At 46.6% G+C, this 24,554-nt stretch overlaps 1 protein-coding gene across 3 annotated transcripts in view; it reads left to right on the plus strand.

The window, feature by feature from the left end:
• The window catches only part of GLI2 (GLI family zinc finger 2), a 191,753-nt gene extending 167,591 nt beyond the window's left edge, over window positions 1–24,162 (plus strand). For all 3 annotated transcript variants that reach the window (XM_085066915.1, XM_085066914.1, XM_085066913.1), the window contains exons 9-14: window positions 2,215–2,346; window positions 5,971–6,120; window positions 9,692–9,856; window positions 14,317–14,598; window positions 17,623–17,959; window positions 18,960–24,162. In XM_085066915.1, the coding sequence (XP_084923041.1) occupies window positions 2,215–2,346; window positions 5,971–6,120; window positions 9,692–9,856; window positions 14,317–14,598; window positions 17,623–17,959; window positions 18,960–21,316 (3,423 nt within the window). In that variant the 3' untranslated portion in view covers window positions 21,317–24,162. The remainder of the gene's footprint in view (window positions 1–2,214; window positions 2,347–5,970; window positions 6,121–9,691; window positions 9,857–14,316; window positions 14,599–17,622; window positions 17,960–18,959) is intronic.
• The last annotated feature ends 392 nt before the right edge of the window (window positions 24,163–24,554 follow it).

Genomic DNA, 24,554 nt, shown 5'->3' on the forward strand with positions numbered 1-24,554 from the left:
GCAAGGTGAAATTAGGAGTAGGAAAATGCACACTGATCATCTAATAGTTCCTAATGAGGCCGTATGGGAAGTAATGCCCCAAGGGAAATGTAGGTTCCACATCTTGCAGCATTTCAGTATTGACTGGGAAATTACTAGAAAGTATCATGTAAGAGACTCCCCATTCTTGGCAAGAACTGGTTAAAAAGCTGAATATAGTGGGTGTCACCTTTGGTATAAGCAAGAGGAATTAATTAAATTTAAAAATGCCTTTTCTTCAGGAGACTGTGCTGAAAAGTTGTGTTACATCCAGTTAATAATTGACTGATTCATTTTTTGCTGACTATAAAGTTCATCCATACCCAAAAATGTGTATCTTTTGTTTTGGAAATGCTGCATTTGAAACACCTCACATGAGTTGTGGTTTGGGCCAGACAGTTTCTCCCATGATAGTTTGTGCTGTAAAAAATGCAATCAGACAAGATTTATGGGACACAGTGAAGTACCAGGCATGAGGGACCTGAGTTACTGAACTTCTACAGTGCCACAAGAGCTCCAGTACAGATTAGCATTGAACTAGATAGAAATTAAACAAGTCAGTCCTTTTCATCAAATTAAATTGTTACAAATCCATTTTTCCAACAGAAAAGTGTAAAAATTTTGGCAAAATAAGATTTTTAGTAGAAAATTACAGTTGTCCAGGGACAGCATTTTGCATGGGATCAAGCATTCAAAAAAAAAAAAAAAAGTTTACAGGCCAACCAAATAGGAATTGCAGGAAAAAGAAGCTGCTGTTTGAACTTTCTCAGACTATTGCTCTGGGCTCTGATACAGTTTGAATCTCCAGAAGTCTTTCTGTAAATTACTACAGTTTCCTGTCCCAAGAGCCACCTTGTAATATCTTTTTTTTTTTTAAATTAAGAGCTAATTAAAACAAATCTCTTCCTCTCAGTATCTAAACTTTTGAATTGAAAAGTCACTGCTGGCATATATGTCATGAGCTAGTTAATGAAAATTGTTGAACTTTGGTACAGCATGTCTCGTTTTCCAAGCCATATGATGCCATTAAGTCGTTAATCATTGCAGCTCCCCAGCAGGCATTGGGAAGCTGTTGGTGGGGAAGGAGATGGCAGCCAGATAGGTCTGTTGGGCAGGCCAGAGGCAGTTTGAGTTTGTGTCTACACACATATGGGTCCAACTGGAGCATCAGGTGGAGAGGAACAGCATCTGCTGTGGTCAGTCACCCCAGATGCTCCTGTCTGAAGGTGTCCTGAAGGCAGGATGCTTTGGTCTAGGCAGCAGTAGTAGCTGGGTGGAAAGGGAATGAGGGGGTCAAAACCCGCAGGGTTATCTCTTGCTAAATTCCCAAGCCAGTACTAGCTGCTGATGGCCTTGTCTGTAGTGCAGGTGTCAGATGCATGCAGAGCTGACAGTTGTCCTTACTCAGAGTTGTACTAATTATGTTGTATGTTACACTATTGTGTCGTTGCCCATACTTTAATCCTCACAGCAGCCATAACAAAAATCTTCTATGCTTCATTTACCACTGAGGGGCTGGCTAGACAGAGAAGTTAAGGAGAGAGCTCACAGTGTGCCCAGCACTAAAGTAACTCGTTTATGAGTCCAGAGTCCAAGGAGCTCTGTTCTGCAACCTACTCTTCACTGGGTCTTGCTCAAGCTTTCTAGATTCCCCTCTCAGACAAGTGCTTTGAGAGCTCATCACTTTGTCTCTGTGGAGCATCCTGCAGGCATAAATCTTTGGGTAAGGGTTAGGTATAATTTTCTCTTCTACTGAAAGATGCAGAAAATAGGAACCCCTCCCCAGCTCATGTCAGATGAGTGTGGTAACCTCTAGGCTCTGACTGCTCTGTGGTTTCTTCACTCTCATGTTTCTCCACTCTGCCCAGATCAGTTGTTTTGCTCCAGCAAAGAACACAACCAAAGGTCAGAAGCTAGCTTTTTCCTTTCTCCAGCCTTTCCTGGGACTGCCCACAACGTAGCTGAATCCAGGCACTGCTGCAGTAATGGTTTTGGGGTGTTTCATGTCTTGTCATTAGCTCCAATCTACTTCTGCCAGAACTCTGTAGCTCTTTATTTCACAGTAATCATGGATGTTATGTAGCCACAATGAGCATGGTTTTGCGATCAGTTGATACTTGCCCTGTAGTCTATGAGTGATGGAGGAATTCAGATGAAAGAAGTTCACCTTATACAATGCACCGTTATGTGTTGCAGGAGCATCTGACAGACCTGAAAGAAGATCTTGATAAGGATGAATGTAAACAGGAGCCTGAGGTTATTTATGAGACCAACTGTCACTGGGAAGGGTGCACAAAGGAATATGACACTCAAGAGCAGCTCGTCCATGTGAGTAATGGTTGGGAGGAAACCCCAGCGATAAATTTGGGTTTCTGTGCACTTGTCCTCATTTTTTATCACTAGCTGCTGTACAGCCAGAGCTCACCCTGGGAGCTACTAAAGGTGCAAATCAGAGATACGGTGTGTAAACACTGCCAAAGCAGGTCGCTGCTCCCTGAGGAGTTCAGCTGAAAGAAGCCTCTCATAGATTATGTGATATTGCTCCCTTCTCAGCTGCTGAGGCTGCACTTTCAGTCTCCCTTGTGCCTGGCCCAATGACAGAAGGCTCAGTGCAGAGGACCTGATCAGGAAATGGGGAAGGGGGCTGAGCCCTTCTCTCTTCTCTGGCCATATTCACTGAGCCTTCCCACAGAGCTACCCCAGCTATGGGTCAGGGATCATACACACTGTCCTCAGTCCTAGTTCAGGCTGGGAAAGCCTTTTATGCTGCTGTTAATGAGCTGTGGAGCCATATCACTTAGAGGCTGTTGACCTGTTCGGCACATCCCTCCCACAGAAACAGAGCACTTCAATAGTTTGGAGACATGCTCCAGTGTCTGAAACACTGAAAGTGGGTTGATTTTCTAAAACTTGGGAAACAGGGCTTCCATAATCACAGTGATGTTCCCAAACCAGTGTCAAAACTGCTCTCTGAAGGATCCCCAAACCAAGTCATTAATCAGATTTTCAGTTCTAATTAATTCCAAGAACCTTTTGTATGCTTTGCTTCATCTGGGTATCCACCGTTTGGTTTCCTTTGGCTTCTGGGGTCAATAAATCCTTCATATTCAGGGAAGTTCCTGTGAAATCAGACATGATCTGTGTCTAAGCCCCATCCTGCCCCCAGCCCAACACCCTCCCAGCCCTTACTTTAGGTCTGTGGTGCAAGCCCCATTTGTTTAAAGCCAGCCCATATCTACTGGCAGTTCACCAGCCCAACAACCCTGATGCTTGCAGCAGAGTTTTGGATTGAGCAAATTTTGCAACAGGAGCTGCTACTTCCTCCTTTTCCTTTAACCTTTTTCAGCTTGTGTCAGATGGGCTCCCAGCCTGCCAGGGGCCACCCATGTTCAACTGACATGTAGCCCCCTTCATGTAGTAGACATGTAGGGCTTGTGTCTACTCTCACCATTTTGTATGTATCTTCATTTTAGATATGTTTAGATGCCCCCAAATTGGCATCAGTCACCATTTGCCCAAGTTCTGCACACAAACAGTGTCCAGAGGCACCACACTCTGAATTACAATTTTGGGCACATGCTCTTCTTCCATCTAAGGCTAGTGCCTGCCTGCCTCTGCCAGAAGCCACTGGTTCAATGCATCAAGTCCTTGAATACAGACAGATTTGGAAATGGTGTTCAAGGCCAGTTGAGTGATAAGGTGCTTAATAGGTTGCACATTGCATGCCGTGGGACGTTGCTTTTCTGGGGTTAAACCACAGCATGCCTGTCAGATGGGCTGGGCTCACATTTGTCCAGCAGTTTTTGTGTGTTTGCCTCTCAGACGTAAGAAAAACTAACTCTGCCCAGAGCAAAGTGCAGAGTACCAGGCAGCTCAGCACAATTTATTTCCAGAAAAAAAACCAAAGAAAAACATTTGATGAAATATCCCAAGACTTGCCTAAATTTGGAAAGTTACAAAAATTCAGTCTTCTATACTGTGATTACTAGCAACATGGGGTTGTGGATTTGGGATGCCCAAAATACACATGCAAATGAAATACAGATGTCGTTGCCCAACTTCTGAGAAGGTGCCATCTCACCATGCATGGAAAAACTCTAGTTTGTGTGCAGAGCAAAGTACCTGGGTGAGCAGGGTCTGTTCCCCATACATAGTGTGCTTGGGGGAGAAGTGCATGCCAACAGGGAGCAGCAGGGGTGATGATATATTTTTGCAAGCACCACTGCTGCTCCCAACCTCAAAAGTCACACTCAATTCGAGAGAAGCCCAAGCAAAGCCTCCAGCCAGGTAGGGGCTAAGGAGCTGTAGCTGAAGTTGGGTGAGCTGTGGAACTCCTCCCACACCATGTGATGGGAAGCAGATGTTGCCCAGACAGGGATTGATTAGTCCTGAATGGGGACTACAGTTCCCCTTCCATAAATGTTCTTCCTCTGGCTCAAACAAGACCGAATGGGCAAGCCTGTGCTCTTCCACACTCCCAGCATTGCTGTGTGTAGTCTTGACAGCAAGTTAGACTCCCACACAAACAGAGCCTGGAGACATGTCTCCCCAGTCTGGTGTGGACATGGTTTAGCATGTCCATAGATCTCCAGGGAGGTTAATGAGATTTCCACCATCTGAGGCTAAAATCTCACACTGATGCCGTGTTGTAAAACCAGAACTGTAGGCAGCAGAACTCTAAACCCATATGAAACCTCTCCCAAACCCAGCCTCCCCCGACTCTCCCAGCACACAGCTTTGGCTCTCAGTGTATGCCTGTGGTGCCTGAGAGACCAGCTGAGCCCCCCACATCTCCTCTAGTCCCTGGGTAGAACTGGGACCCCAGCAAGCAGGTCCTTGACCCCAGGATTGGACCACAGGGCTCAGAACACTGAGACTGCATTCGGCTGGGACTGTGAAGGCTAATGAATTTAGTTTTGTGTCCTCATGCTGCCTCACTGCCCCAAGAGAGTCTCATCCCAAGCTGCAACATGTGTGCCTGGCCTTGGCCGGGGGGATGAAGGCGGAGGCTGGAAAAAATCTCAGCACAAAAAAAAGCCAAAACCCAAAACCAAAGTGGTTTATTTTAGGATTTCCTGTCAGTGAATGTCTTCTGAAAACACAGGAGCGAGGACAGGCATTATTTTTGGCAATGAGACCCCATTCAGAGAGACAAGGCCGCCGCGGGAACGGCGCTGCCGACGGGCTGGCCTCTGGCTCTGTTTATTTTCGGCAGGGCTTCATCTGCCCTGCGCTGGGAAAAAACGACCCACTTCTTTCTACCAGCGTGGATGAAGGTACCATTCTGGGTCTGGCTTTTCAACACCCCAGCACAGGATTTCATGGACCAGAGTAATTAGCAGTAACTGAGCTCTCCCTGGCGCATAGCTCACAGATGCTGTCATTTCCTGCCAGCCACCAGCGCTGGACGGCAGGTGGATATCATGGGGCCGGCAAAGGAACTGGTGTGCAAGCAGGCTTAGAAACATAGGATCATATAGGCTGGAAAAGACTTTTAAGATCATTAAATCCAACCAAGGTTTGTCTCCTCCTGCCCACCATCCTCCAGCAGCACTCCAGGAAAGGGTCTCAACTGTATAATGCAGCACAGGAAGGTTCAACCGCGATAAAAATTACTCTGTGATCCCCCTCAAGAGTGGCATCAAGCAGCTGGGGGCACACTGAGGGGACTCCCTTCTCCCTGGCACTATAGGTCCCCATTGCTTTTGCAAACCTCCCATTTTTAGCTGCTTTGGACCTGGTGTGCTGGGTGTTGCACACCTTCCTCTGCAGAACACACCAGACCACAGTGCTGGGTGCCATGTCCCTGGTGTTATCTGTGCACCTGGCACCCAGGTGCTGCAGTGCCTGACAAGCATTGGGGAGGGAACATCTGGCTTTCGGGGCACCCTGTGTGATTTGCTGACATCAGCTCTTCCAGGAGTGACCTGCTTTTCCTTTCTCTCCTCCCAGCACATCAACAATGATCACATCCATGGGGAGAAGAAGGAGTTTGTCTGCCGCTGGCAGGATTGCACACGGGAGCAGAAGCCCTTCAAGGCTCAGTACATGTTGGTGGTGCACATGCGAAGGCACACAGGAGAGAAGCCACACAAGTGCACGGTGAGCTGGCAGAGACACACAGAGTCACTTGGCAAGTGGGACACTGGGCTGGGGTGGTCACAAAAATGTGTTTGCAGACTCTGGCATGGCTTCAAGTAGCGCTCTACCAGGGCAGCCACTGGCACCAGCTCAGAGCCAGTCCAGTCTTCTGTGTCTGGGTTACAGCTACTTGCAGGTTAGACCCTGGGGACAGGACAAGAGGTCGAGAGTGTGCTCGAGGCGTTAGTGGGCAAAACTGCATTTCCTTGGGAAAAATTATTTCAGATCTACCACAGAGATCCAAAGCAACTCAGGACAAGTCACTTAAGGTGGAAATCCAGCCAGTTTAGTTGCCTACATCTAAGAAATCCAGTAATGCCACACTGTGGGGAACCGCCTAACCCAGGTCATGTCTAACTTGGCATCACCCACTACGGCTGCTGAGACTGCAAGATTCCCTCACCCACGGACACAAGCATGCACACAAGCCTCCTTCCAGCCTGGGAATCTAGGCCAACACCTCCTGCCTCTGCTCTCTTAATCCAGAGGTGAGGTCCAGCCAGCCTCAAGAGGAGCTCAGTCCCCAGGCCTTCTGCATACCAGCAGCACTGTGTCTAGGGTTAAACACTACCTGAGGAAGAGCATGGGATACTGTTTTGTACCTCAGCCCTGTGGGTCACTGACCACATGGAAGAGCTTGGCTCTCCTCCTCCTCAGCCTCAAGACATTATAGCCTATTTCTGCCCTCACACTTGGAGTCTCCCACCACACCACTGGCTGATGTGGGGCAGCCAAGTTTGCCTGGTGAGAGGCACAAGAGGGAAGTGAGGTGTGGAGTCCATTGGCTGTGGTCAGATGGGAGAGATGTTTACAATCTCCCTCTTCATATGCTTCAGCCCTTTTTCCTCCCAAAGTTCCTTCCCTGTCTTTTGGTATCTTCTGTTCTCTGCCTTCTCCTTCTGACGGTGTTTCATACCTCCTCTGCTGTCAGCATTACACTGTTTCTCTCCCCAGAGTCAGGGGATGAGTCTCATCCTGCTCAGCAAATGTCTGAGCCCACCTCCCATATCTTCCTCCTCTTCTGCTCCATTAGCCACTTCCAGCCCTGCTCCTTCCCTGGCTCTGCCCCAGCTCTTGCTTACAAATATTGGGATACGTATGATTTGCTTGCTGCATGACTCCTTTATCAATCTTCCAGCCCTGTGTTCATTTAATTTAGAGCATAAGCTCCCCTGGGGCACAGGGCCATGTCCTTTGTTTTAATCTTCTAAAGCACTTTGCCCAGTCTAGTGCTTTACCAATCTTCCTTAAAAGTATCAAGAAATATTGATTGTTGGTGCATACCAAGTGAGCACTGAGGGCAAGTCTAGCCTGCCCTTGCAGGTAGAGGGACTCAGGAGACAAAAACAGCAGTGGAGCAGGAAAAATCACTGCTGCACAATCCTGCCTCTTTCAAGCCTCAGTTGTGTCACACTGGAGCAATGACAAGGCTGTGTGTGAGTCTCAAGTCATCCTCTGCCTCCTGGAGAACTGCAGACCTTCCATGTGCAATATGTTGCAGCAACTGTCCCTGAACTGGAGAACCACCACTTTCCAATTGTCTGGGATAATGGCAGCTCTGCAGACGGAGCCCTTCTGTGGCAAAGCATTCCTTGTCCAAGTCTGGCAGTGATGTTTCAAAGCAACCTTTGTTTCAGACAAGACATTTGTGGTGTACTTAAAGCTACAGATGAGCCCAATTGCAGCCTGGGATTTGGTCAACAATTATTTCAACAGATACTCCCAGTGACTTAATCAAATCCACACATAAGAGTGGAAACAACTGCTTTGAACATGCACAGGCTGCTTTGCTGAGAAGCTCTTTTTTGAAAATGTGGCCTTAGAACTTTTGCTCTTAATAACTGCATTTTTGTGTCAGTATCCAGCAAAACCAGAATGGACACATGAGTTGTCTCATGCTGAGTTGCCTTTGTTTTCCAGCAAGAGGAATGATGTATTTCAATAACTGTAAGCAACTTGAGTTGTAAAGGATTGTTTGTACAGGGCAAGAGAAGAAAGAGATATACTGTGCTACCTCAGAGTTGTGGCATGTTCTGTGGGACAAACGAGCTAATGAAAGTTGTCTGAGGAAGACGAATTGGATCCATCCCACCCTGACAAAGCTGTGGAAGAATCATCTCTTACAGGATGCTCCTACTGTCCTTGAAGAGATGTGGATATCTCAAGAGCAGAGCAAGTCTGCCTTATGTCCACCATTCTTATGCTAGATCTTAAAGGGAGTTTTAAGCAATCCTACTTCTTTTCCAACATAACCAAGTTACATGGGATCAGCCTGTGCCTACATGCTTCACAGGTTTCCTGGGCTGCATGTTTGCTCCTTCCCTAGCAGTCAGCCAGGTCCTGTGCAGGTGGAGCAGAAGGAGACAGCTACTATTGCCATTGCATGGAGCTACATTTCCCCAGGCCTTTGGATGTGTGGAATCACTCAGCTGCCAATGGGAGAATCAGACACTGAGAATGACCAGTCCTGTTGTGGTGCCAGTTTCTTCACCGGCTAAGACTCAAATAGAGCAATGTGAAGTCTTGTCACATCTGGACTGAACTTGCAGACACGTTTAAGTGATGTGACTAAAATACAACACATACATTATAGAAGGAGGGGCTGCTTGTTGAAATTTAAAGGGTGTTTTTTGTATAGGAAGTACAGCCTCAGTAGTATAACCTCAATGCTTCCAGCTGAACAGGCAATACAGAATTTCGCTGCAATTTCTTAAAACCTCCCACGTGTTTTGTCAAAGAGTGCTTAAGAGGCTCCTTGGTTTGAGGTGAAATCCTGCCATGCTGACACAGGGCAGGTGCAGGGAGAAGCCTGCAGCCCAGCCATAGTGGAGGGTGGCAGGACTTACATCACCAGGAGCCTCACCATGTCTCCCAAGCTGCTCCTTCTCGTTGTGTGGGCAGCTGGTTTCCTTCCAGGAGGAAGGTTCCTGGCCTGTTTTGTCATCCAAAAATCCATCTGTCTTCAAGATTGAGAGTCTTGTTTTTTAAACTGGTAATGTCAGACAGCCTGACCACAGCATCCTCCAAGAGTAGACCCAAGCTGTAATTTGGGAAGCTTTAAAGCTTGCTAGATTTCTGTTTGTGTGTTAGGGAATGGTTTGCCCTTTCCAGTGCTAGTGAAGTTGCAAGGCTGGTCAGACTGAGGAGAAGCTGTCAGTTCCCTAGGAGGGAAGGAGGGGGCCTCCTGTCTCTGAGTGTTTTAGATGCAGAGGGGTGGCAGGAGGGGCTAAGAGAGCTCTGGGAGGAGTGGAGAGGTGTTTAACCCTGCTGGAAAAAAAGAGTCACTTGTTGAAATGTCAGGTGAGTACCCAACAAGGAGTAGCACCTCAAATATGACTCACTGTTGAAACTCTCAGCCTGCCTAGGGAAGCAAATTCTCCCAACAAAGTGCATGTTGTTCCCTAAAACACAAGCCCTTTAAAATGAAGGGAAAAAAAGAAAGAATGAGAAACAGATGAGAAGGGGTTAGGCAGGGGGAAAATCAAATTTTTCTGGTTAATTAATCACTCCTCATGTGTTTTTTTTATTTTAGTTTGAGGGTTGCTCCAAAGCCTATTCCCGCCTGGAGAACTTAAAGACACACCTGAGGTCCCACACTGGAGAAAAACCTTATGTCTGTGAACATGAAGGCTGCAATAAAGCCTTTTCCAATGCCTCGGACAGAGCCAAGCACCAGAACAGGACACATTCCAATGAGGTAAGCCTGGGCTCACCACAGCTCAATGGAGGGCTTTTTTTAAAATTTTGCTGACAATAAACATACACTTTACACACTAGGCTCATGTAAAAAGAAATCTACTGTAATGAGAGGTTTATCTTATTTTTTAATGGGATTTATTTTGCTAGTGAGCCAGACCACATTAGCTTTATATTTGTGAAAGCTGTGTTTGAAATCATAAACAGATGTTAAAGTATGCAAACTTTTTAATCGACTTTGGAAATTAAAACAAGCGTTTTCCAAATTTATAATTTTTAATAGCACAGATAGTATTGTACAGTTATGCAAGTGGTGTTTAATATTACTGTGGAGCAGACTTGCAGTAATAAAACAGCTACCCTGGATCCTGATGCTCTGGAAATAACACTCCCTCCATCGTTTGATGTACAATGATAGAGCACAATGCAATGCTTTGTTAACCTTGGATAATTAAGACCCACTATTAGTAGTTGGGGAGCAGAGGAAATTGCCTTTATTGTAACGCATGTGATGGTCTGTTGCAATCAACCACGGCCGACGATTGAAATTTATATTACCACTAATTAGCTGACAGGGGAAGAAAAAACAACACTCTAAAGTTCTAATAGTGTTTTCAGCCATGAAGAATTCAGTCTGTAGCCTAATTTGCAACAGTTAAATATAGACTATTGGAGAATGGAACACAGTTGCCACGGTTGACAGCCTTTTGAAGCGATGCTGTGTCTACAAAGGGCTTGTTGGGAGTATTTTTATCTCTGGCATAGTATCAGTCAGTGATAACCAAAGCTCTGTAGGTTTCAGAGAAACTGTTTGAGTTAGAATAAGGACTCAAATTCTAGAATCCTCTTCCATGCTGAGAAGATGCTGAGATGGGCCCGATCCCATCAGGATCCCAGTGTTGTTTGAATTGGTTTGGGTATGAGCCCAAACATCAGGATTGGTCTCCACCAGCAAGACACAGGTTAAAATCAAACCATATCCACACTTAAGCTGGATAGTTTGGGGTTGTTTTAAGGCTACACCAACCCTAAGGCCAGGAGGGACCAAAAAGATAGGTTGCATCCTCTCGTCTGCTCAGCATGTTGCATTCCCAGTAAGTGGTGTTTGACTACATAATTTTTCTATGTTAAAGCTTCTTCCCCTGAAAGGTAGGCAGTTGGGATTTAATCTCACATTTTTGGTGCTGGAAATTGCTCGTTTTCCAGCCCTGGATGCTATATCTGCCTTCCTCCAGTGCTGGATCCAGTGTCCCTTTCATTGTTGATATTTCCACATCTTAGTTTTGCAGTGTTAAGCCGCTCTCCATATTCTCATTCAGAGGAATAAATCAATCAAGCCACTTGATTGATTTACATTTTTGCAGCATTTTTTCCCATCCTTAAAGAATATTTGCATGTCTCTTCAATTCCTAAGGATTCTTATGTGGATGGATCAGGACTGCTGGTACAGCTTTTAGTGCTGGCTATAGACTCACTCGGCCCAGTCTGTGCACACTGACAGTATGTGAGCAACTTTTTTGCCTGTAGATCTCTTAAACTCAGATTCCTGGAGTTTTACTAGCAACTTTGCTAAGCAGGGCAGTTTCCCATCTGTTGAGCCAGCTAATGCCCCATGTCCCTACATGTGGAATTTTCATTTTGAATATGTTAGTAAATGTAATTTCTCCAATGGGTTCAGATTCCCAAGTGATCCAGATCAGGAGCTGCACTGGATCTGGGATGACTCCTCACTTCATCTGAGCAGAGCTTGAACACACCTGAAAGTCTGATCTTTTGGGTTCCCCTTGTGCAAGAAGGTGAGGCTGTAGGACAGGAGCATCCAGCTCCAAGTCTCTGGTGGACCCTGATCTAAATATGTTGACACTTGGCACAAGTTGCTTTCAAACAACACAAATTAAGGACTCAGATAACAGATAGGGACTTTATTCTCTGCAGCTGCTTCCCCTGAAGGACAGCAAGGCCTTCTCAGGTGTAGGAACAGCACAGCCACTAGTGGAGAATTTGTACCAGACCAGCTGCCCTTGCCACAGAAACTACAAGGCACTGCCACTATCCAAATGATCTTATATATTGCAGTCATGCTCACTCCTGAACTGCTGTCCAACTCTCCTTGATGCAGCACAGACACACCCCAAGACTTGTGGGAGATCTGTAGGCTGCATACAATGGTTCTCAAGGCCGTTTGACACCCTCTTTTTGAGGAACATATAACACATTCCTTTACAACAGATGGCATCCCTCATGGCAAAGCTCATCACACTGGGCAGCAGGCCCAGGCAAGGGTCCTGGGTCCAGCTGTGGCCATGACCACTGGCTTAGCAAACAGTACTGAGACCTTGGCTCATAAAACCACACAAATGCAAAGCAGAAGTTTGTGGCTGTGAATATTTCCCATTACCCATTGGTAACTCTATTGTGGTTCCTAGCTACCTTCTAAATATTTTCCTCTGCTTGCAGTGTTTACTTGGAATACATCAGTTTCAGAGTTAGTCATCCAAGTCTTCTCTAAGGGGGAAGTTCCAGGTTCTCTGTATTTGTCACTATCATTGTGTCACAGGATGTAGGTGTATGATCCAAACATGCTAAAGTTCAGGGCTGGGGATATATTACCACACTGGCTTTTGTTTAATTGTTGAAATGTCATACACACTCTTTCATTTGAAACTTTCTGTGACTATTTGAATCCCTTCAGGGGATACCTTCAAAATTAAACCTGGAAAAATGGCTTTCATCCTGTGACCACTCTCCAGTGCATACACAGAGGGTTGGCATGAGTTCGTGGCCAGCCAAAGACTCAGAGTGACATTTTCAGCAACTCAGGCTGAACAAGGGTAAAATGCATAAATCCAGTTTTGCTCAGTGCCTGGGGAGTTCTCCGATCCTCCCACCCTAATGAGTATTACCCTGTATGTGCATGAGAGTCGGAGAGAGGCATCTGAGATATCTAACCTCTTGACTTCACTAGGGTGAAGATGTCATTAGATATCAGAATCTGGGTAACCCAGGGGATGGATGAAGGCACACCAACAAAACTGCAGTTGTGCTCAGCTCAGTTGCAGGGGGTATAGCCTGATGGAGAGGATGACTGAATCCCCTTTGATGGAGTGTCTGCTGTCCAAGCAACAGTGATCATGTTAATTGCTAGGGTCTGAGAAATCACAACTGTTGAGCCTAAAGGATCTTTATAAAAAATCTTTGACCTGTTCATATAGGTTTTTTTTTTCAGCACATGTGGTGGAGGTTCTATTCTTTGTAGTGGGGTTTAATAGCAGCAATAATATTTCTATAATCCTTGTCCAAAAGGTTGCATGATATTTTTATACAAACTATTTTAATTTTTGTGCTTAAGTTTACCCAGATTTAAAATCTATTAAATATTTACCTCAGTGGGGTGTTACATGGATTTAGCTGGTTTGAGTGATGTGCCAGGATCAGTCAGGAAGCATGCTTTTGAATAAAAAACAGACTTTCAGTGTTTTTCCTGTGATTATGCTGGCTTTCTGCAAAGAATATATACTCCTTTGTATTTTTTCACTTCAGTTCCTGGACAAAATTACAAAATGGATTTAAAAAAAAATATTAGGAATGGTCATTTTGGGTAGCCTTCTAATAACATCTGTCTGTTTTTTCTCATGAATATATCCTAGTGCATTGGCAGAAAAATACATAGAGTAGTCATGAGGCTGAAAGCAGAACTTGTGATGAATTCAGAGCTTGCAGCACAGCAGCATCAGCTCAAACAACTGCAGTGCTAATACACTTTGGAATTGGAGACTCAATAAAACAAAAAAGTTAAAAGAATAAAAGTATCTGTTTGCTGACTTCTGTTTCCAGAAGCATGGCTTCAGCCTTGTTTTCCTATGGCAATCAATGATTCATGAATTCGGGATAGAGTGCTGTCATCTGAAAAAAACATTGCATGCCTGTGGTTTGTTTTGCACAATAACAGATTTCAAGGTGACAGGTGTTGGAGTGGTATGATAGATTGAGTAGGGTGAATCCAGTCTGGCTCGAATTCACTGGAATTCCATCAGCCAAAAGGTTTCAGACATTTTCTTGGGGTAGACCCCACCTTAGCAGAGTGAATGTGTTATGCCCAGTCCGCTACATCACCTCCCTCCCATCCTTAATCAGGAAACATTCCTGTGGCCACCCAAGCAAATACATACATGGGAAAGTAATACTAGGAAAGTATTTAATGAATTCGTAGCTGTATTTTGATCCAGAAACTGAAAACAAGAAGTTTAGCCAACATGAAATGACCAGCCAAGTCTCTGTGGATCAGCAGCAGTCCATAGATCACATCTTCTATATTTCAGTCTTACAGAGTCCTGTGGAGCAGATGCTCCACATTTTGCTGCTGCCTGCTGCTGTGCTCATTGTATTTTCTTGGCCCATACACTGTACCTGGAATATTTGGACTTATTCTAAATATAACCCAAGATTTGCTTGTATTGACAGAAACCCTACGTCTGTAAAATCCCTGGCTGCACGAAGAGGTACACAGACCCCAGTTCCCTCAGGAAACACGTCAAGACGGTGCATGGGCCTGATGCTCACGTCACGAAGAAGCAACGCAATGATGTTCACCCAAGGCCACCTCCACTCAAGGAGAATGGGGACAATGAGGCAAGTGCCAAGCAGAGCAGCAAAGTTTCAGAGGAGAGCCCTGAGGCCAACAGCACCACAAGGAGCATGGAGGATTGCTTACAAGTCAAAACAATAAAAACGGAGAACTCTGTGGTAAGAGCAGTTGGTTTTGGCAGAAATTATGTTGTTCCTGATTTCTCTGATGCAATAGGGGTATGAAGCATTTGTATGCCATTTACCTCTCTGGGCAGGTGCCCTTCAACCCTAGAGTTCAAGTCCAGAAATGAAACTGCAGGTCAGGGCACAGTCCAGTACATTTTGCACCTTCCTACCCAGCATCATGAATTCCTGCACTTGTAGTCATGGGGGCCATGTGATGCCCCATGCTGAACTTGGCATTCCTGTGTTGTGAAAGTGGGTGAAACCCAGGAGTGCTGTGGTCAAATGAGCTCTACCTACCTCACCAATTTAAACTGAATCACAACCACAGGGCACAGATTGATGAATGCTTCTTGAACCAAAGGTCCTGGCTTAAGCAGTCCCTTTTCTCCTCCTCCCTGCACCCTTCATTCCTTTTCTTTCTAGTCTGCTGCTGTTTGATGAAGCCAGTGGGGATAAAACTAGCTGTTTTATTTTTGTTGAGTATCGTAAAGCAAGTTCAATTCCTTGATCCTGTCCACCATACACAGAAGCACAAAATTGCTGGGGTTGTCAGGGACCTCTTGAGATCATCTAGTCCCACCTCCCTGATCAGTCCAGATCAGCTAGAGTAGCTTACTCAGGAGTACACAAATTCAATACGTGACTCCCAGCTGCCATAGAAAATTGCAGCAGGACAATGGGGCAGGGGAGTGAAACTAGGAATAAACATGAGAGCAGTGCTGTGGCTCACAGAGTACAGACTGTTACTCAACCATGATCAAGCTGTACAATTCCATGAGTGGCCACTAGCTGAAGCAAAGACCATTTATCAGCTTTCTGGCCATTACAGCAGCTCCACAGTCGGCAGTAGTGTGGTCAGTGGTACTAAGGAGCTGTCTGTAGTCATGGGTGTAAACACATCAAGCCTCTTCCACCCCATCCAGATGAAGCATTGCAACACACGGATCACTTTTACCTTCTGATATTTCTTTTCACCTTTGTACCCAAAGTTCTGGTCTGCTGCATCAGGGACAGGGTATGGGCTGGATACAGAGGAAAAGACCTTCACCTGCAAAGGAGTGTTCACATATTCCCCACACTTCCCACTAGAGCTGAAAAGACTTTGAGCTCCAAAATACATATTTTCTTGATTTGAATCCAGGCTAGAAGATTGCTATTCCCGTGAAAAACATGCCCTAGAGCGACAAAGATTTTCTCAGAAGGGTTAGGGGATGTTGGACAAAATACTAATGAGCAGCATGCTTCATTCAGGAAAAAAATGAGTATTTACACATCCAGAATGTCTCTAATTGACTAAAGGAACAGTTAACTGTGATGAGGCTTGGTTCTGTGCTGCCAAGAGCTGAGTACAAGAACCATTGGACAGAATGACCTTTCTCCAATACTCTTCCTCCATGTGTTTTATTTTTTCCTATGAAAACACTGACACAATTACAGCTCCCCACCCTGTTTCTCCTGAAGGTAGGGGGTTGTTTTCCTAGCACTCTGTGCTCCCAGCCAAGCCATCTCACTGGCAGCAGGGCCCTGGGTCATGTGTTTCTCTTCACTGTCCCTCTCTAGCACTGCATACTTCACTTGTGCACATCTAACAGGTGGCATCTGATCTGGCGGGTCCATATCCAACTCCTCTTTCCTGGTTAAGGTCATGGTGGTGGGAGGGGTGAGATGCCTCACTGGTTCCCATCATTCCCAGGCTCCTTGTTTTGACCCATCCTTTTGTGTAACCACAAACCCATGGAAACAGGTGGAAAGTCTCTCCTAGGGTCTTTTATTTGTGTCCCCAAAGAGGGAAGGCAGGGAAGATGGGGTATGGGAGTGGGGGATATGTTGGCAATTCGTGCTGTATTCTGCATTTCCCTCTTCCTTCTTTTACTAACATGGTCTTTTTTGTTACTGCTGTCTTTGTCCTAACAACCTGTTCTTTATTCCCACCTACCCTTCCTTACTCTACCTTCCTAAGGACAGTCGGTACTAAGGTGAGCAAAGAAATCCTTTGTATTAAAATAGCTATATAAAGCATGATCACCTGCAGATCTCTGTCTCCATTTAACCCCCCCAGGGTGGAAGTGGAAGTATGCAGGGCAGTGGGGGGGCATAGGGGAGATTTGCTTGAGTGCAGGAAGGGGGAGGATCCAGTGCCCAAGGATTCGCTTTGCCACCTTTCTCCCATCATTACAACTTGCTATTAAATCTTGGGAGTGCAATCTCTATCATCTGGATTGAAGGGCAATCAGAGCCAGTCAACCCTGCCCTAGGGGGGCTGCTATGGAGTAAAGAAAAACACTGCAGCACCCTGCATTCCTACCTTGGCCCAGGGCAGAGTACATTGCCTTTTCAGCACTCCCATTTTTTTCTGGAGCATGGGCCTGGAGCAGAAAAGCCAAACATCCTCTTTGGTAGCAGCAGCAGAGCAAGTTCAGACCATATAGTGTCTGCTGCAAATAAACTACTCAATGTGAGTAGTTTACATTCCTAATGTAAATAAAATAAATATTTATGGTGCTTATCTGCCTTATCTGCAAGTGGGAGTTTGCAAGCAGTGAACCAGGTTTTTATCTGGTGGGGAAGTTTGTCAGCTAACCTAATTATATGTTAGGGTATTTTAAAGACAAAAATGCGTTGTGTCTGAAATCCTTAGGCCTTGATCCCATGTTAGATAAGCCAGTGTTTGCTGCAATATACCTTGCACAACCAGGTGACGTGCTGCTTTTCTTCGAGAAACATCTGTCCTTCTTCTTTTGGAGGAAGAGCATCTGGTTTCTCCCCATCTTGCAGTTGACTCACCATAGTTTTTCCAGCTGTGGGGTGCTGTCCCAACCTCCTCTCAAAGGGAAGGGGCACCTGTCTTTTGGAAGAGCTGAGGTCCTGCAGCAGGGAGGGGTAACAAAAAAGAGGAGAGCCTAAGTTAGGAGCTCTCCTAGGCTCCAGGACTAGCACTGGGAATGTTGGGCTCCTGATTTCTTTCCATCCATGCTTTCACCTGCCCAACTCTTTTTCCTCTTTTCCCTCCCCAAGATGTGTCAGTCCAGTCCTGGTGGCCAGTCGTCATGCAGCAGTGAGCCATCACCCCTTGGCAGCACCAACAACAATGACAGTGGAGTAGAAATGAACATGCACAGCGGGGGAAGTCTGGGAGATCTGACAGCGTTGGATGACAACGCTCCTGTCGTGGACTCAACGGTCTCATCTGGTAACTCAGCAGTCAGCCTGCAGCTAAGGAAACACATGACGACGATGCAACGACTTGAACAGCTCAAGAAAGAGAAACTCAAGACAGTTAAGGATTCCTGCTCATGGGTGAGCCCAGCTCCACAAGCCAGAAACACCAAGCTGCCTCCCATCTCAGGAAATGGTAAGCCCATGTGCTGTAAGAACCTTGCAGAGTTTGACTCTGGATTCATAAGCAAGAGTCTGCCCTACAGGATTAGGATAATTTCTTACTGCCTCTGAGTCAGGCTTTGCTAGATAAAGATGACAGGTAAAATGGACAGCCTGGTTGTAATCACAGCCATCTGGTGCTGTGCAACAGAAACCCAGGTGCTCAGTTCTACAGACCGTTGAAAGGAGACAGAGGTGTTGGTATCCTTGTTTCTGGACTTGCCCAGACACAGCTGTCCTCATTGTCCCAGTTACAGCTGCAAGACTGCTTGCATTCTTTCCAGCAGTAACAGATCCTTAAGGGCTAATGTGCCTCCTGGGAGACCACTGGAGCACAGCAGTAATCCGGATAAGACCTCCTTCCATAATCTTTCTCTGACAGCCCTTTTGTCACTTCAGAAGCTCCTGGCTATTGCCTCCAGCTTCATATGCTAGTTTCCCACTGGCTGGTCATTCTTGGTAAAAGCATCTTTATGAATCCTTCTGAGATCCTCTAACTTTACCAGGATGTCCCAAGGCATAGTGCCTGGGTTATACTAGATCTCAGAGCTTCTTGGGTTACTCTTGGAAGAGCCTTTGGGCTCTTGGCCTGCTGTCCCTGACTGCTGTGCATCTGTCCCAGAGAGCAGCTGCTGTCACAGCTATGTGCTGTCCCTGTGAGACTGTTCACACCAGTCCTACCTTTGTCCTGCTGAGGGAAGCCCTTGTGGAGACAATTCCTCAGAAGCTGAGGCTTTACAAAGACTCTGCAGCAGAGACTTCTTAACTTCTCTCCCCAGACTTCCTGCTCCCTTTGCATGAACATAGAGCTAGAAATGAAGCTTTGAATTCACTAGCAGCAAATTAAACTCACCATCACTCCCATGAAATATTTGGGGGTGGCTTTGTGGGTCCGTATTCTGGCACCAAGAGCACTACAAAGTGAAATTTCTCATCTAACTAAACCTTTTCCTTCCCTGCAACCTTTCTTTCAGGCTCTGTTCTAGAAAACAGTGGTGGTTCTTCTGCTATGCTGCCTAACCCCAGAATAATGGAGCTGTCTGTCAACGAGGTTACAATGCTGAACCAACTCAACGAGCGCCGTGATAGTACAACAAGCACCGTCAGCTCTGCCTACACCGTCAGCCGCAGATCATCAGGGATCTCCCCATACTTCTCCAGCCGCCGTTCCAGTGAGGCTTCGCATCTCGGTCACCGCCCCAATAACACAAGCTCTGCCGACTCCTACGACCCAATTTCCACGGATGCCTCTCGCCGGTCGAGCGAGGCAAGCCAGTGCAGCGGGATGCCGGGTCTGCTGAACCTCACACCAGCTCAGCACTACAGGCTGAAAGCCAAGTATGCTGCTGCCACAGGGGGCCCTCCTCCGACCCCCCTGCCAAACATGGAGAGGATGACCCTGAAGAACAGGATCTCACTTATGGATGGACCTGACCCCACCTTGCCCTCCATCCGCCTCCCACCAGGCCCCAGGCGTTGCAGCGATGGTAACACCTATGGCTACCCATCAGCTCCAGCATTTCCCCATGAGGTGCAGGGTAACTGCACGAGACGGGCAAGTGACCCAGTGAGGAGACCTCCCGGAGACCCCCAGGCTCTCCCACGAGTTCACCGCTTCAACAGCACCAACAGTGTGAACCCCTTCCATCCTCCACACCACACAGACAGGAGGAATTTTGGTCTCCAGAGCTATGGGCGCTCAGATGGGAACCTGCCCCGGCATGCCTACTCGCCTCGACCACTGAGCATCAGTGAAAACATCGCCATGGAAGCCATGTCTGGGGAGACAGACGCGCCCATTGGAGACGACGACATTATGCTGCCAGATGATGTAGTACAGTACATCAAATCCCAGAGCAATGGGACAGCAGCCGAGAGCACTTCCATGGGGTACAGCAATGAGATGCAGAACTTCCAAGGAAGTGGGAAGCTGCAGCCTGCAGCCTTGCCCAGCCAGCGCAGGATGGCGGTGGCTGAAGCAAACATGAGCCACTTGGGACCCATGATGTCAGAGTGTTCCATGAGTTTTGATACTTCTTCAGACATGAATAAAAATAACATGCCTGTCCAGTGGAATGAAGTCAGCTCAGGCACAGTTGATATCATGTCCAATCAGTCGAAGCAGCAGTTTTCACAAGGGAACTTAGCAGTAGTCCAGCAGAAGCAGAACTTTGGTCAGTACCAGAACTACAACCAGCAGCAGATGCAGCTGCCAGACAACAGTATGAATGTAACACAGCAGAACTTTATGCAGAGAAACGTGGGCATGGATGGGCAGAGGCTAAACTGCATGCAGCTGCGGCAGCAGCCCATGAGCCTAGGTGCCAGCATGAACCCTGATATGGGCGTGCACACAGGATATAACCAACCTCATCAGATGCTGAGCCCCAGTGCAGTCAGTAGCAACCCAAATCAGATCTCTCCTAATTGTAGCAACATGGCAGCAAAGTCCGGACCCCACCTTCACCCTCAGCAAATGGACATGGTGACGGACCCTTCTTTGATGGTCAGAAGCAACAGTGAGCGCACAGTGCTGGGACAGGTCATGCATGAACCGAGTCAGCAGAACTACTCATCTCAGCCAAGCCACCTCAACTTCCCCATGGCTCAGGAGACCTTTCCACAGCCCATCATGGCCTCCAATCAGCCCAGTTTTGAGCCTCAGCAGAGCGTGATGGGTTCAGCTGCACAGGGGTATCCGCCCAGCATGATGCAGCCTCGTCCTCCGCCAGAGCCAAACCCAGGCAGCAGACCTCGAGGGCTCCGCACTGCCCAGCAGCTGGGCTACATGAGAACTCCCCATCCTGCAAACACCATCAGCCCAGGCCAGGAGACGACAGAGGCCATGCATAAAAGAACCAATGATATGTTGCTGGCACCAGCCCAGCAGTGCACAGACGGCACAAGGGACAACAACTTGATGTACTATTACGGCCAAATCCACATGTACGAACAGAACAGCGGCTTCGATAATCACGCGGACTGTCGGGTCAGGCAGCAGCAGTGCACACAAAACAGCAAGCCAGCCACTCTGCCTTCCCCAGGAACAAACCAGGTGTCCAGCACAGTGGACTCTCAAGGTCTTGAGCCACCCCAGATAGATTTTGATGCCATCATGGACGATGGGGACCATTCGAGCCTGATGTCAGGAACCCTGAGCCCCAGCATCCTGCAGAACCTCTCCCAGAACTCCTCTCGCCTGACGACTCCACGAAACTCTCTGACACTGCCCACCATACCCGCAGGGATAAGCAATATGGCAATAGGTGATATGAGCTCCATGCTAACCACGCTGGCGGAAGAGAGTAAATTTCTAAACATGATGTCGTAACGGTAAAGCACAAGGCCTTGGTGCTATCCAAGGGCCTCTGCGTGAAGCAGCTGTATGAATGTGCTTTTCAAAAATAATCTGTTTCAATAGAGTAGGGTTTTTTATAAGTGTTAAATACATTAAAGGATTTCAAAATGAAAATTTTAAAAAGTCTGTGTACAGAATTATGTAAACTACATGCAGGCAGTTCAGTACCGCAAGGGTGCACCTCTAGTATTATTTTTTTGGCTTGGTTTCCCAGAGCACTGAACAGTATCACCACCAAGCTAGGAGACAGCATGAGGGTGATTAGAGATGAAACCGTCCCTTCTGGGAAGCCCTGTAAATAGCCCTCCCCATCATTTTCCGTTAGTTACATTTGCAAAAAAAAAATCTGTTTTCAACCTGCCCCAGAAAGAAATGGGAGGATGCAGTTTTGGTTAGAATAAAAGCCATACTATGTATTCTGCTCTGATGAGAGTAGGGTTTAGTTACGTCTCCAAACAAGCCTTCTGCCAGCAGTATTGTTTTATACCGTAAATACCTTTGTACCTTGCAAAGAGCAATGATTCCAAACGGCTTCTCAGCAAAGTGCCTTACCATGCTTTCTTGTTAAGTAGCCAAGGCCTCTCTTCCTTTAAAAATCAAATATAGTGTATTGTCAGAAGCGTATATAAAATGTACATTTATAAAAACATAGTGGTGTTTCTGAGAAAACATTGGAAAGACACATTGATGAGACACATAAAAGGTGAATGCACACTTTGATCAGATGTGTTTACAACGTGGTTTATATCATGTGCAGAGTGCAGCAGAAGCCTGGGAACAGCAATCACTGGGAAATAATCCCCCATGGCAGGAAGGCTCTGGCATGCAGACTGACACACATGCATAACTTTGCACCTTCTGAACACAGTGACTTTCTGCGAGTGCCCCACATGCATCTTTAATGTCAGAGTGCTGGAGCACACATTACTGTATCCCTGTACAGTTTTGCAGCAGCTTGGCTCTCTGGTGGGTTCTCCATGCTGAGGTGCTTACATCAACAAGTGATGGTGATGGAGAGAGTTTCATGATCGTTCCAGCCCAATGCGCACTGTGGCAGCACAGGGGGAGCAGGTTTATCTGCCAGGGTCCATCAGTGTGTTGTGCTCAATGCAGGGCTCTGCCTGGGCTCCATGTGCACAGCAGGCACCTGGCTGCACTGATGTGGGGCCAAGCATAAGCCAATACACCTTACCCCACAAGCAGGCTTGTTGGCATGCACCCAGCGCTACATTAACGTGTCCAAGAGCATGAAAAAACTTCTGTATCCAAAAAATATATCACGGTAAACCTGGGTTGTTCATTTGACTAGCTTTCTGCACCTGCAGCCTGCAGCACCTGCACTAGAAGACTGCACCTGCAGCACCAAACACAGATAGTCTCAAAACAGGTATTTGAGTCAGAAAAGTAGCTTGGACAGTGAAAATCTCTTGGAAGCATCATTAGGGAAGAGATGGAAGGAGCAGGGCCTCCCAAAGCCAAATGCTCCACCAGAATATAACTGGTGGCTCATCATAGTGATCAGCTGTTTCCAGGACAGTCCCACCTGGCACTGAAGTTAATCTTAGTTGCATTATTTATTTTTGCTGTCATTAGACAAAAGAGTAGAAGCAGTGGGGTGCATATACTTGGGAGGAGGCCTTGCTTAACTACAGACTGCGTTGGACAAGGACAACTCTTCTCATCCTGCTCTCATAGCCTCAAATACTTTGTACCCCATATGTTGAAGGGCAGGGAGCAAGTGTGACATCTCCCCCAGGTTCTTACAGCTGGACTGAGTAAGCATCTGTAGAGCTTCACTCTTTCCTTCCCAACTTCCCATTATATCAGTGTGATGTTCTCATTTGCACCTGACTCTGTCCCCTGCACGGGACCAGGACAGCTCTGTAAAGGTGCTTTCTGGTGTCTCTGCTTTCCTTTTGCACAAACTGATGTCAGGATCACTCTTCCCAGTGTGACCAGGAGCTGACACGGCAATGCCACGTGTTACCTCTGGGCAAACTCTGTGATATCAGCCAGGAGATGTGCTTGGCAGTGGTGGATTGGTACAGCTGTGCTGCCAGGTAGCCCTGGTACAGCTGGTGCAGGGAGGAGCTGCTCAGCATCCTGCAGTCTCATCCATCCTCATCCCAAAAGCAAAGGGTGCACACAGGGTGCTCTCAGCCCTGCCCTTCACCCCTCAATGACTCCTGCTGATGTCCAGGGTGCATGAGGACAGGGAAGCAAAGCAAGGTGCCTGGCTGTTTATTTGTGTCTCCTGGGAAAGTTGTGTTTAAAGGGATTGTTTTATAGTCTGCTGTATATAGTCTCCTGCAGTTACTGACCTTGCCCTTGCCTTTGCATTTATGAAAAGAGGGCAGTAGATGTTTTAGGACATTGTATGTTGTCCTGGACACTTGGAGTACAACTGGGCATCCCTTGTGCTGAGATGGATCAGGCTTTCGTGTGTCCTTCAACTGCTAATCTGATTTTTTTTTAACAGCTGCATAGGGCAACGATGGCTGCTGAGTCCCTCCTCACAGATATCTCATTAGCAAAAGTTCAAATACAAAAGCAAAACCAAATCTCCAATGACTTGAGATTTTTTGGACTTTCCAGTGGTGGTCTTCCTTCATTTACTGAAAAAGTATTATAATAATCTTTCCAGCACTGTATATATTATGTATAGAAGACATCATTACTAAAAGTACTGTAGGTGAATTGTTCTGTCAAATTTATATCTTAAGAACATTTTTAGCTGTTTTCTACATCATAAGAATGGAGGTAACATGCTGAACCTGTATATAAACATTTTGTACATTAAAAAGTAATTTTTTTCATAATTAATTGTGTCTGTTGTTATTTCTTTTTATTGGCAAATGATGGTTGGTCTTGGTCTGTCATTACCACACCAACACAGTCAGCTGGACTCTGCTGGCGCTTAGGAGCAGCTGGTGAGGAGCTGGTAGGGCAGGTGTGTGAAACTGCACAGATGTGGAATGGTCTTGCCTTGAAGACCTTCCACTTAGCAATGAGATGGAGAAGGCAAAAAGAGAGGCAGCAAGGGCAGTCCATGCTGCAAGGGCAGTCCTGCTGCCCAGCTGTCTTTCACTGCCTCTTGGCAGAGGTGATTTGAAGGACAGTGGCAGTACAGGAGGGACAGAAGAGGAGAGGGTCTCAGAGCAAGGGCTGGACAAATTTGTCAACCATAAGATTTATGGTAAAAATACCTTGT

The sequence above is a fragment of the Lichenostomus cassidix genome, chromosome 7 (assembly GCF_008360975.1).
Source record: "Lichenostomus cassidix isolate B80296 chromosome 7, HeHo_3.0, whole genome shotgun sequence".
Classification (NCBI taxonomy): Eukaryota; Metazoa; Chordata; class Aves; order Passeriformes; family Meliphagidae; genus Lichenostomus; species Lichenostomus cassidix.